The 13,586-nt window shown below is 31.6% G+C and overlaps 1 protein-coding gene across 1 annotated transcript in view; it reads left to right on the plus strand.

The window, feature by feature from the left end:
* The first annotated feature begins 2,679 nt into the window (after positions 1–2,679).
* Positions 2,680–13,586, plus strand: part of LOC143249545 (cell adhesion molecule Dscam1-like) — a 117,796-nt gene continuing 106,889 nt past the window's right edge. The window contains exon 1 of the mRNA XM_076499571.1: positions 2,680–3,364. Coding sequence (XP_076355686.1) covers positions 3,313–3,364 — 52 coding nt within the window. The 5' untranslated portion in view covers positions 2,680–3,312. The remainder of the gene's footprint in view (positions 3,365–13,586) is intronic.

A 13,586-nucleotide genomic window follows, 5' to 3' on the forward strand; every position in this document is an offset into this window, starting at 1 on the left:
TGCACGTGCAGTTAGAGATACAAAATGATGACAGAAGGACCAGGAACAATGCGAACAAAAACGTAATCGATCAATTTTATTCATCGTTCTTGTAAAAGTTCAAACATAATAAAATGTGCAATGATTCATGATGGTTGTTTGGAGGCAATTTTGAATTTAATTTGTATTGATTCAAGGCACTTGTTGCCTTTATATTATTAAAGAAAAAAATGCTTGGAGTGATTCTTAAAGGTTTAATTCAATCTCATTTTCATGTTTTCATTTTACTGAAAGATAATCTTACATTTACCCTTTCTTAGGTGAAAATACTTAATAGCCTTTAAACATTGCATACTTCACGGACTAACTTGGTGAAACGCACAAAGCACAATTTGAAAACCCTGCCAGATTTCGCTGTTTTATACAATATTTTCATATGTACTGAGAAAAAAGAAATAACTTAAAACTGTTTAGACCCAATCCACCATCCTGTGCAACATTCTAAACTGTTTGGAAACATTTTAAATGTATTTCATTATACATGACTAAAAATAAATCACATTAGCGAATTAATTTTAATAAATATTGTAAATATCTTCAAAAAGTTCCCGATTAGTTAATATTAACATTTGATATAATTCCTACAAAATTCCAATTCTTTTAATAAACTTTTCAATGTTAGAGCATCAAGTTAGGACTATTTATGTGATCTTTTGTTGGGATTGCGTTATTAATTTACCTTTCACTTATTTAAACGTTAAAAAAAAACTTTTATAACTTTTTGACAATGGTTTTAAAATATATAACAATATCCAAAAGTCATACTTGAAACATGGTAATACATTATCTCGAACGATCTGCCATTGTATTTCTTCAAACATTCATAAATTCTTACGATTCACATTTCAACAAAATCCAATCCAGTTTAATAGTTCAAGAGCTGAAATAATTTTAAACTTGCTGAACAAAATATCTTTAATAAAAACCATGGATAACTAGTATCTGATATCCCACAAAATTAACTAAATTAAAATATCTTCTACGAAATAACAACGTTTTCTTATATTCCCGAATTTAAAATAATTGCGTCCAAGAATTATAATACATTATATCTTAAAATCATAATTAGCTATATTCTTAAACTACGCTTACGTTTATTCTGGGATTATACTGATTTATATGCTAGAAGCATTAACTTATATCATTATGTTTAATAACTTTTTAAACGGATGTCATAGAATCGTTTTTACTAACATTGTAAAATCATATTAAATTATGCTTTATTATTGCATTAACCTACAACATAGTAGCTATTAATTTAACTCTTAAAGTATATTACTTTATATCCTAGATTTATACCAACTGAAATCCTAAAGAAAAAGCTATCTGATATTCTGGAATTACATAATTTATATCCTAAAATATATCACTCCTTATTCTAGATCTTACTATCTGAATTCCTGGAAAAAAAACTACCTGAAATATGAAATATATTATCCTATATTCTAGATTTATACTGACTGAAATATTCTAAAATATATCTGATATTCTATAATCACACAATTTTATATCCTAGAATAACACAGATTTATGTTATACAAGATTATTACTTTCTTTCTTATGTTTAATCTAGCATTTTAACTTGGAAAAAGTAACTTTTAAATGATACTAGCTTAAATCACAGAAGATTGGTAACTCATAACATGATACTAGCTTAAATCACAGAAGATTGGTAACTCATAACATGATACTAGCTTAAATCACCAAAGAGTGAGAACTCATAACATGATACTAGCTTAAATCACCAAAGAGTGAGAACTCATATCCCACTGTGATAGTAAGTTAGTTTTGGAAGCTATTTAGCGAATATGTTAAGCGTTTATCGACAACATAAACCTGAAGCTACTCAGTCAACAATTTTTGCTTATTTGTTTGTAGTTAAGCACAATCTACGCAATCGGCTAGTTAAGCTGTGCTCATCACGGGTATCGAAATCTGTTTTTAACACTATAAGCTGTTAGTCACTGGGGAACACTCACTTAACAAATAATTAAAACACTTAAAAGTATTAATTCTAAATAAGTACTGTTATTAACCTCCAACTAGCAGGTCGCTTTTTTAGGCTTAGCAGTTTAGCATAGCCTGGGCATTTCTATACGTATTTTTTAAATTCTTATGCTGTAAATGTTAAGTATTGATTTTCTGCTTACTATCATATTTTCTTCTTGTTGTTTCAACTTACATCAGAATTAATTTAAAGACTCTTGAAGAAATGTTTATTAAAATTCTAACTCAATTTTAGAAATTAATTCTGGGGATATACGACTTCTGTACTTTTTTTCCGATGTGGATTATTGAGGTTTTATTTTCGATTACGATTTTTACGTTCTAAACTAAAGGAGTATTGTTTACACATGAATTCAAACTAGCTGGACAAAATAACCTCTTACAGTTCCCTCTCTTTATAGATATTAATGTCTGCTATTTAGCGAGTATTTCCGAGAGTACGTTCTCTCTCACCAAGTGCAGAATTAACTGGTAATAAATAGTTGGCATTAGCCCCTCACATTGGAGTTTTTCTGTCAATCCGCATAGTTCTCTAAGAAAGAAACCGCGCAGGCGCTTTATCGCAGAATAAGCGCTCGTATCATACGAAGAGGGGAAGTCTGTTTCCTCCCAGCTAGTTCAGTGAGTGCATTACTTCATGTTTGTCGTTCCACGGTCGTCTTGTCCCGCGTGGAGTGTTAATTCATGTGCTGTTAGCTCGAGTAGAGCAATACATGGTAGATTTGTATCAGAGTTAGATGTTAACAGAAGAGAGATATAGTTTTTAGCTGTCAGTTTGTATACAACTGTTTCTCATTGAGGATACGATGTGCTCTCTGAAACCTCAACTACGTGTTGGTAGTGAAAGTTAAAAGACTTCGACATAAAACTTTGTTGAAAAGCTTTTTGTTGTATATTCATTTATTTATTCAATAGTATAATCCCTAAGTACCTCCTGTTGTTGAAACATTTCAAATTATCATAACTTCTAATAATTTCATTTATCTATGAACATATCTTTTATTTCCGGTTAAAAGTAGTAACACCAAATGTTTGTGATTTACTAACAACCTTACACTGGTTGAATTACGAATGTGATTCTTTTTCTGAGTCTTAATGTGCCTAATCGTGATCCGTAGAGAACAATATTTAAAGTTTTATTTATTTTTAACCAACATTGCCCCTTTGTCTTGCACCTGTTTGACAATATTGGGCTTTCTGTGAGTAACTTTTATTTCATTGTCAAAATCCCTAAACACTCATTATTCTTCACTACTACACATAAATATGGGGAACATCTTGAAAATGACAACAATTTTGGCGGCATTTCTTCAAAACGGTAAGTTATTTTCTAGATATTTATAGTTGAAGTTATTCACTAAAACTTTATTACATATCTAAAGACTGCCTTTTTTGTTGTAACTCATTATTATTAAGCTAAGCTGTTTGAACTGTGATAAATGTCAAGCCAGACATTCAAGCTATTCTTGTATGAAACTACTGGTTAAATTTTCCAGATCTTTAGCTTTATTCTAAACTGTTATTATTTGAATTACGAATTGATTTGACGAAGAATAAGTCACGCCTAAACATAACCACGTTAAAGATGTTGCTTAATCTGATGTAGATCATTGTGATTTTGTTGTGTCTTATAATGAACGCACCAAGTGTACCTTTTTGTCTGCTTCCAAAGAAGCGCTCTTACCAGATACGTATGTGCTTAAAATCACAGTTCAACTCCAAACTAGCATGATCGAAGCAACTCTTACCTTAACACTCCTTAGTATATAGGTCAAATAAAGTCCAGCGTAACTCTAAACCTAAAACCGAACACCACATATAGGTTAAAAAATGATCAGTCTAACTTGTGATTAATAGGTTTTAACCACTAACATGTAAAAATGAAAGGGCAGGTAATGGTAATGGCCAAAGTTAGCAAATTCTATCGTTGGTAAAAACTTAAGTGTACGTTATGGTTTAAACTGTATTGTTAGAAACCACTTTGAATTTCTAAGAAATGTTATAAATCTAAGAGTACAAATGATACTTAAATTTTAGTTTTTAACCGTTCATTAACGTCCTAAAAAGACTCAAAGAATCAGAATCGCAAACGAACTTCTCATAATTAGGAAGCACCGACTGATGTGTTTCTGTAGATATATAACCACTTGCCTCCTCAAAATTCTTCTATCCATATCATTACCACGTAGCTATTTTTACTTTATAATATAACATTTTCCTCATGTTACTCTCTATTTAATATAAAACAGTATTTTTATGAATTTCATCTGCAGTACACAGTAATACTACAACTCAAACATGTGACTATTGATTCATCTTCTTAACTTCACTCTATTATCCTATCTTCAAAGCTCCACATTTATTATATTTTTCACTTCATACTATTACTCCTATGTTATACATTTTGTACTTATATTTTTGTGAGATATTACGGCAGCAGTAAATGTGGGATAGTGTAGAAGTAAGAAATCAGAGAAGTTTTGTTGTTGAACACAAAGGGACACCAATAGTGCTGCTCGCTGCAGATATGGAAACCCGACTGTTGATGTTATAAACTTCAGGTTTACGTTGAGCCACCGCAGAACAACAGAAAAATTATTGTGATTATAATATTATTATTATTAGCGTTTGATAAGTAATACTTAAGTAATTGTGATACTACAGATTCTTGTGAAAATGAAATACAATAACAAAAAAAGCTTTAAAATACTTTAAAGAAAATAAAATTACTTGGTGAACTATTTGTGAGTAGCACACAAATAAACAAATGTTCTGCTGGTGATGAAGAAATATCAAAACATAAATTAATTATACAAGACTGTGGCTCGTGTTAGAAATACTTCACTTGTTTATGAAATATTCACTGCTCGTTTTGCATTACAAGTTACAGTTTAAATCTTAAGGTAAGTAGAAAAAAAAGAGACACTGGAAGCATTAACAGTTACGATTTGGAAATTAAAGACGCATCACTTAGTGTTTGTCTATCTGATTCATAAAGAACATCAACAAATATCACTTAGTGTTTGTCTATCTGATTCATAAAGAACATCAACAAACATCACTTAGTGTTTGTCTATCTGATTCATAAAGAATATCAACAAATATCACTTAGTGTTTGTCTATCTGATTCATAAAGAACATCAACAAACATCACTTAGTGTTTGTCTATCTGATTCATAAAGAACATCAACAAACATCACTTAGTGTTTGTCTATCTGATACATAAAGAACATCAACAAACATCACTTAGTGTTTGTCTATCTGATTCATAAAGAACATCAACAAACATCACTTAGTGTTTGTCTATCTGATTCATAAAGAACATCAACAAATATCACTTAGTGTTTGTCTATCTGATTCATAAAGAATATCAACAAATATCACTTAGTGTTTGTCTATCTGATTCATAAAGAACATCAACAAATATTTATCCCAAGATACATAAAACCAAAAGAAAAGGCTAAGAGGGTTCTACAAGTTTATAATATTTATTACAATGTTAGTTTATAATTTCTACTAATTCATTCTGTCATATTTTTCTTTCTTCATATCACTGAGGGTTCCTCTACCATCTTCATTAATTTATATCACTGTCACTTCCTTCATGATAATGCCATTTTCAACTATATTACGTCAGTATTTTAATTGTGCAACTCCTCCACACAACTGTATTACTCCAATATTTACTCTGTGTGTGTAACTCCTCCATACAATTATAGTACTGCAGTATTTTTACTGTGTAACTCCTTCGTACAGCTATATTACTCCAATGTTTTTGTTGTGTAATTCCTCCTGACAACTATATTATTCTAATATTTTTGCTGTGTAACTTCTCCATACATCTGTATTACTCCAATATTATACTGTATAACTCCTACATTACTCCAATATTGAATTCTCCTCGTCCTCTATTTCAATACTTTTTTGTATTTTATCTCTTGTTTTCCATACTAGTACCATTCTTCAATCCTGTATATATTATCTATCATATTACTGTTACTCCATTATTCTACTGTCTTTCTCCATTACAGTATTTTCTATTAGTATCACTTCTTTATGAACCTGTTCTCTTACTCAATTTTACTACCAACCACTTCATCGTGTAATACTCCAAATCCTTATTACCATCACTCCTTCACGAAACTCCCGTCCTCCACATTACTACCACTATTTTATGAAACATTTCTGCTCCTTCTCCATTATACCACCACTCTATCTCTTCTTCGCTCTTCCCTTATTATTATTACTCCACTTTATCACGTCCTCAATTTTTTCTATCACTCCTTTATGTAGCTCTGTTCTTCCATATTACCACTACTCTTTTATGTATCTTTCTTCCTCTGCATCACTACCATTACTTTATATAGCTCTCTTCCTCTGTATTACTACCATTACTTTATGTAGTTCCCTTCCTCTGTATTACTACCATTACTTTATGTAGCTCTGTTCTTCCATATTACCACTACTCTTTTATGTATCTTTCTTCCTCTGTATCACTACCATTACTTTATGTATCTTTCTTCCTCTGTATCACTACCATTACTTTATGCAGCTCTCTTCCTCTGTATTACTACCATTACTTTATATAGCTCTCTTCCTCTGTATTACTACCATTACTTTATGTAGCTCTCTTCCTCTGTATTACTACCATTACTTAATGTAGCTTTCTTCCTCTGCATTACTACCATTACTTTATGTAGCTCTCTTCCTCTGTATTACTACCATTACTTAATGTAGCTTTCTTCCTCTGTATTACTACCATTACTTTATGTAGCTCTCTTCCTCTGTATTACTACCATTACTTTATGTAGCTCTCTTCCTCTGTATTACTACCATTACTTAATGTAGCTTTCTTCCTCTGTATTACTACCATTACTTTATGTAGTTCCTTCCTCTGTATTACTACCATTACTACTTTATGTAGCTCTGTTCTTCCATATTACCACTACTCTTTATGTATCTTTCTTCCTCTGTATTACTACCATTACTTTATGTAGTTCCTTCCTCTGTATTACTACCATTACTTTATGTAGTTCTCTTCCTCTGTATTACTACCATTACTTAATGTAGCTTTCTTCCTCTGTATTACTACCATTACTTAATGTAGCTTTCTTCCTCTGTATTACTACCATTACTTAATGTAGCTTTCTTCCTCTGTATTACTACCATTACTTAATGTAGCTTTCTTCCTCTGTATTACTACCATTACTTAATGTAGCTTTCTTCCTCTGTATTACTACCATTACTTTATGTAGCTCTCTTCCTCTGTATTACTACCATTACTTAATGTAGCTTTCTTCCTCTGTATTACTACCATTACTTTATGTAGCTCTCTTCCTCTGTATTACTACCATTACTTTATGTAGCTCTCTTCCTCTGTATTACTACCATTACTTAATGTAGCTTTCTTCCTCTGTATTACTACCATTACTTTATGTAGTTCCCTTCCTCTGTATTACTACCATTACTTTATGTAGCTCTGTTCTTCCATATTACCACTACTCTTTTATGTATCTTTCTTCCTCTGTATTACTACCATTACTTTATGTAGCTCTCTTCCTCTGTATTACTACCATTACTTAATGTAGCTTTCTTCCTCTGTATTACTACCATTACTTTATGTAGCTCTCTTCCTCTGTATTACTACCATTACTTAATGTAGCTTTCTTCCTCTGTATTACTACCATTACTTTATGTAGCTCTCTTCCTCTGTATTACTACCATTACTTTATGTAGCTCTCTTCCTCTGTATTACTACCATTACTTAATGTAGCTTTCTTCCTCTGTATTACTACCATTACTTTATGTAGTTCCCTTCCTCTGTATTACTACCATTACTTTATGTAGCTCTGTTCTTCCATATTACCACTACTCTTTTATGTATCTTTCTTCCTCTGTATTACTACCATTACTTTATGTAGTTCCCTTCCTCTGTATTACTACCATTACTTTATGTAGTTCTCTTCCTCTGTATTACTACCATTACTTAATGTAGCTTTCTTCCTCTGTATTACTACCATTACTTAATGTAGCTTTCTTCCTCTGTATTACTACCATTACTTAATGTAGCTTTCTTCCTCTGTATTACTACCATTACTTTATGTAGTTCTCTTCCTCTGTATTACTACCATTACTTAATGTAGCTTTCTTCCTCTGTATTACTACCATTACTTAATGTAGCTTTCTTCCTCTGTATTACTACCATTACTTTATGTAGCTCTCTTCCTCATAAATTACTATCACTACACTATTTAACTTTCCTCCTAATCCATATTACTACCAATCGTCTATATAATTCCCATATAATCCTTATTACTGTATTCCTTTGCATAACTCTTCTCATCATCCATACGACTACAGCTTCTTTAATCTAACTTACCGTCTTATTCTTATTATTATCATTCCTACTCCGCCTTATTACTACCTCTTCCTCCTGCAATTCTTTTCCCCTCCTCCATATTACTACTTCTCTGTTATACAACACTCCTCCATACTATTATTGATCCGTTATGTAATACTCTTCCTTACTACCACTCCGTTATGTAACACTCTTCTTCCGTATCACTATCACTCTGTTCTGTAGCACTCTTCTTCCGTATTACTATCCCCGTTATGTAACACTCTTCATCCGTATTACTACCAATCCCTTATGTAACACTTGTCTTCCGTATTACTACCACCCCGTTATGTAACACTCTTCTTCCGTATTACTACCACTCCGTTATGTAACTCTCGTCTTCCGTATTATTACCACCCCGTTATGTAACACTCTTCTTCCGTATTACTACCACCCCGATATGTAACACTCTTCATCCGTATTACTACCACCCCGTTATGTAACACTCTTCTTCCGTATTACTACCACCCCGATATGTAACTCTTCCGTATTACTACCACCCCGATATGTAACTCTTCCTCATTACTTGTTCCACATTTTACTACTTCTTTTTTTTTCGTGTTACCAAATCTATTCTCTCTACCTTTTTGACCTATTTATGTATCTTAGTTACATCAGTATTGCTTCGTTTTGTTCTATATGTTCTTTTAATTCGTTTGTACATTTGTTTGAAATTTATGTTTTGGAATTTCTCTCGTGTGAAATGTAAACATACACTTTACTTAATTATAACATTGATGAATCTTTCATACTTTTTTATATTCGTGTTTCAACACTCATATTTTATTATAATATATGTAAATCTTGCGAGCCTTATCGTACATTTTTTGCAGTAGATTATAACACATACACCTTTGAAACTGCACTTTTAAAGCCAAAACAAATCAAATTTACTCTCATCATCCCGATACGTGTTTCCCTTGACAACAGAATCGCAGGCGGTTGCTATGAGAAAATACGGTAACCACTTTCTCGTGTCTTGGGATTATGACACCAAAACGAGAGAATCTCAAGTGTTTAATTAACTTGAAGGTGTGTTATATTGTTCTGTCAATATCTGCACTGTCGTTGTCGTCTTATGCAGCTTTCCTATGTTACTATATTTGACAGTTATTCCTAGCACCATTAACAGCATAAGACAAGGTTAATATACAATTCTACTTATCTACTTGTCCAATCAACTGTTACGTGGAATGTCTAAGTGTTTCTAGGTCGATACTTTCACACCTAGCACAAAAATACAACTTAAACTCATGAACATATTCAGATAATACAAACCAGGAAAAACATTCCAGGATACGTTTAATGATGTAATTAAGTTATCCTTCTTTTTTTAAAAATCCCAAAAGACGTTTTCAATAATGGAACATGAGTTATGCATAAACCAAACCGAAAAAATTAAAATTAAGCACAAATGAAATCTAATTAACAGAAGTTTAGGGAATTCTAGAAACGTTTCTGTCGCCTTTAGGCCAGTAAATCAGATTTTTACTCAAACAATGTTGTTAACATTGAAATTCAGAACACTAATTATAAATTCGTTGGAATTAAGTTTGTGATGTCACATCAAGAATTGCTGCTACAGCGTTTCTTTATGTTAACTACTTTCTCATGAGATATTGTGTTGGGATCACACCTTTCAAGTAATTCATTATATTACATAACTGATATATTTTGCGTAAGGTACTTTAACAGTCTTGTAGAGTCGAACATTTGAATTTAGCGGTTACTGCACTCGTAATGTGAATCCGAGACTTCACGTTTTGCTCACCAATGTTGTAAAAATTTATTCTGCGATTTGGAGTCATCAGTGAGATATAAGAGTGACAGTCAAGCTCACTCTGTTCGATCAGACAAGAGTTGGCAGGGACGACTGTTAACTATTGCATTGCGTCTAATATATCAGTTCAGAAATTAAGGATGGTTATATTAAGATACCTTTTGGTTGAGCGTGGCATGAAAAATGTAAAAATCACAGTGGTGTGCAGCTGGCTTTTACACATCCTAGTTCAGTTACACATTATAATTTCCCTTTACCTTCATCTTGAGGTAACTTGTTTACATTTAGACAACGTAGCCACAAATTAACGTAAGTCAATTATCCAGGTAACAATATATAGATTATCTAAGGCGTCAAATCTAATGAAGACCAAGTGAACTAAAGTGAATCCTTGAATTATTATTGTTCACACTGTTGTATATGTCGAAACGAGTTTGTGTTCAATAATTCATGTGTAAAATGTTCACACAAGAAAATAAAACAATGATATTAACATCTATTACAATCCGCCATGTATTTAAAATAGGGTTAGCAAATCTACCATTCTTTTCGGTTCAAGACAGTAAACCTGCCATCTCTCCAAATTATAGTCTGTAAGTATAATATCTCTTCGAGTTCGAGAAACATAAGCCTACCAACTCTTAAAAAAAAAGAGTTACTGAACAAACCATCCACAAGGGTTCAAGACAATAAATCTGCCATTTTTTGAAAGAAAATATCGTAGATGAACCACCTGTAAGAGTTACTATGGTAAATGTACTAGCTTTTGAAGAAATAGCCAGTAAAGGTACTATCCTTTTAACTCTAAGACTCACTGATTTAAAAATATACTTTTAAGTCAGTAAATACCATCTCTTGGTCTATTCAAAGTCAGTAATTGTACCATCCTTTAATATAAAAGGAACTAACTAATTATGTGAGATAACAACGTGGAAAATGTTTTCACGTATCTCTAAAGCAGCTACGTTTTTGCCTGTTAAGTAGAATAACTTTTTGGTTGCGAAAACATCTATCAACAATTTAGATACAATATACTTTAGTTGAATACAAAGTAAACAAGATTAATTATAGAAAAAACATTGTAAGAAGTAGTTCTTTATGAGCATACACAAACACATATATAATACATATATTTTAAATATATTTAATGTTACATACTTTACACACCACTAGAACTTGATATTTGACTTTGTTCTACAGATAATACAATTTTTTAGTACAGGCTACTTCACACATACCCTTTTGGGGCCTCATCACATAAAACGTTACTTAGGACAGCTTGCAAATGTGTGTTAGATACCATTTGTGGTCATTTAAAAACTTCACCCTCATTCCACTGAGCATAAACTTTAACAATATAATAACCAGGAGGAACAAACCGTGTATTAGAACAGTTTTGAATATTAAAGAATAAATTCCTTTTGTTTTATTTTTCTACTGGCTGGAATGCAAGCTTCAATATTTACTTATCGCCCCTTGTGCTCCATCTCGTATTAACCTTTCTTTTAATTTATGCTTTTGATTCACTTCCTTGTTTTTATGTTTCTTTAAAAGCAACCAACTGCCTTCTTTCCAAAAATTGGTTGTTGCAGCAAAGAAAAATAGTTTCAGATGTAGGATATTATGGGATTGAACACTCACATCTGATTCTTTCTTTTCCATTCTAGTTTTATTCCACATATACAGCTTGCAGATAGAGGTTAAATCTTTGGGTCTTACATCTTCAGGTACTAGGATATATTTGACAGTTCCAACGATGTAATTTCGACTCTAACTTAGTTTGTGTATCTTTTATGAACAAAGCTTTTTGTTTTCGGTCTGCAAATATACATTTATTTTAAATTCCGAGAATATGAGATGCTCTTGAGTCACGTTTTTCTTTCTGAAATTTAAAGAAAAACATAAAAGTTGTATTGTGTTTTCAAATTTAAATTTCTAACCAGTTTTGTTTTCAAATATTAATTTCTAACCCTTTTGTGGCCTAGACCAAGTGTAACTTGAAAGCTTTTGCAATTTATTTAAGACAAATTAAACAAATTTTGAACTACACAATCATTTTACTTGAACAAAATTCTAAGACATTTAAAAGGGTTTTAATGAGACGTTTTAAGAGCCATTTTACTTTCACGCTTAAAAGTGACCGTGCTGCTTACACATTTATTCTTACATTCTAGTGCGAAAAAAACGTTCTAGAAAGTCTGTCTCTCTACAACATATTTCACTGTCTCATAAATAAAACCAAAAGCTTTCAAAAGGAGTGATCCGAATTGTAAGCAAAAATGGAAAACAAAATAAATGCGATATAAAAACAAAAAACAAATCCATATATTCAATGCGTGCTGTTTAGATATACTAAAAATCGATCCCTAAAGACAGTAAGAATATATTTAAAATAATGAACAATAAATTCCTTTGTACTTATATAAAATTATAATCAATTATTCATTGAGTACGCGAACTAATTGCTTCTGGCATACGGTATTATGATACGGTAATGGTAAAATTTTGGATACAGCAGTGATAGGCTTTTAAACACTTATTACTTCTTCACGTGATGTTATGACATAACAACGTTTATTTCATGAAAATAATAATGCTCGATTCTTGAATTAAATAATAGTGTGTATTAAGCATGTTTTCAGACCACCTCTTATTCAATGATCGAAACCTATGATCTGTTCTCTTTTTTTTTTTTTTACATTTTCATTATTGAAGGTGTTGTGGTAGCTAACTTATCTTCAGGTTAAAAGCTAGCTCTTTCAGCATAATTACAAGACATTCTAGTATTCTAAAGTAGAATCATTCCCGGAAATGGAAAATGATGCATAACAAGTGAGGTATAGAGTTTTATGTTGTACTTTTTTAGCGTCATGGTGTTATTTTATTTGATTCTAAAAATTTTAGTGATTGATCCTTTGTATCCATGGTTCTCCTCGAAAACGCGAACTCACATGCCACTAAAGAGGTTTTTAATGAATAATGTTTATCTTAAAAGGTGAGAAGCCCTTTTAATTAACCTCGACTCCGATTCAAGGACACGTTTTAACTGAAATGAATTACCAAACTAGTAGATACAGCTGTTTGAAAATTTTCTTCTTAAACATTTATGAAATGATGTCTATGAAGGGTATAACATTTTTTTTTCAGAACATCTGACATAATTAAAGATGGGGTACTGGCTTTTCAGTTGTTGTGTGGATTATTCTATTTAAGAACGAAAACGGAAAACAATTTCTTTTATGCAGTTGCTTAATGTTTTCAACGAATTCTTCTTGATGTATTCAACAACAATATATGTATAACAACATGTATTGTGCTATTATGATATCGAATTAAAACACGTTACAAGATTTTAGACCTAGT

This window comes from Tachypleus tridentatus, chromosome 4 (genome assembly GCF_004210375.1).
Source record: "Tachypleus tridentatus isolate NWPU-2018 chromosome 4, ASM421037v1, whole genome shotgun sequence".
NCBI classification, from domain to species: Eukaryota; Metazoa; Arthropoda; class Merostomata; order Xiphosura; family Limulidae; genus Tachypleus; species Tachypleus tridentatus.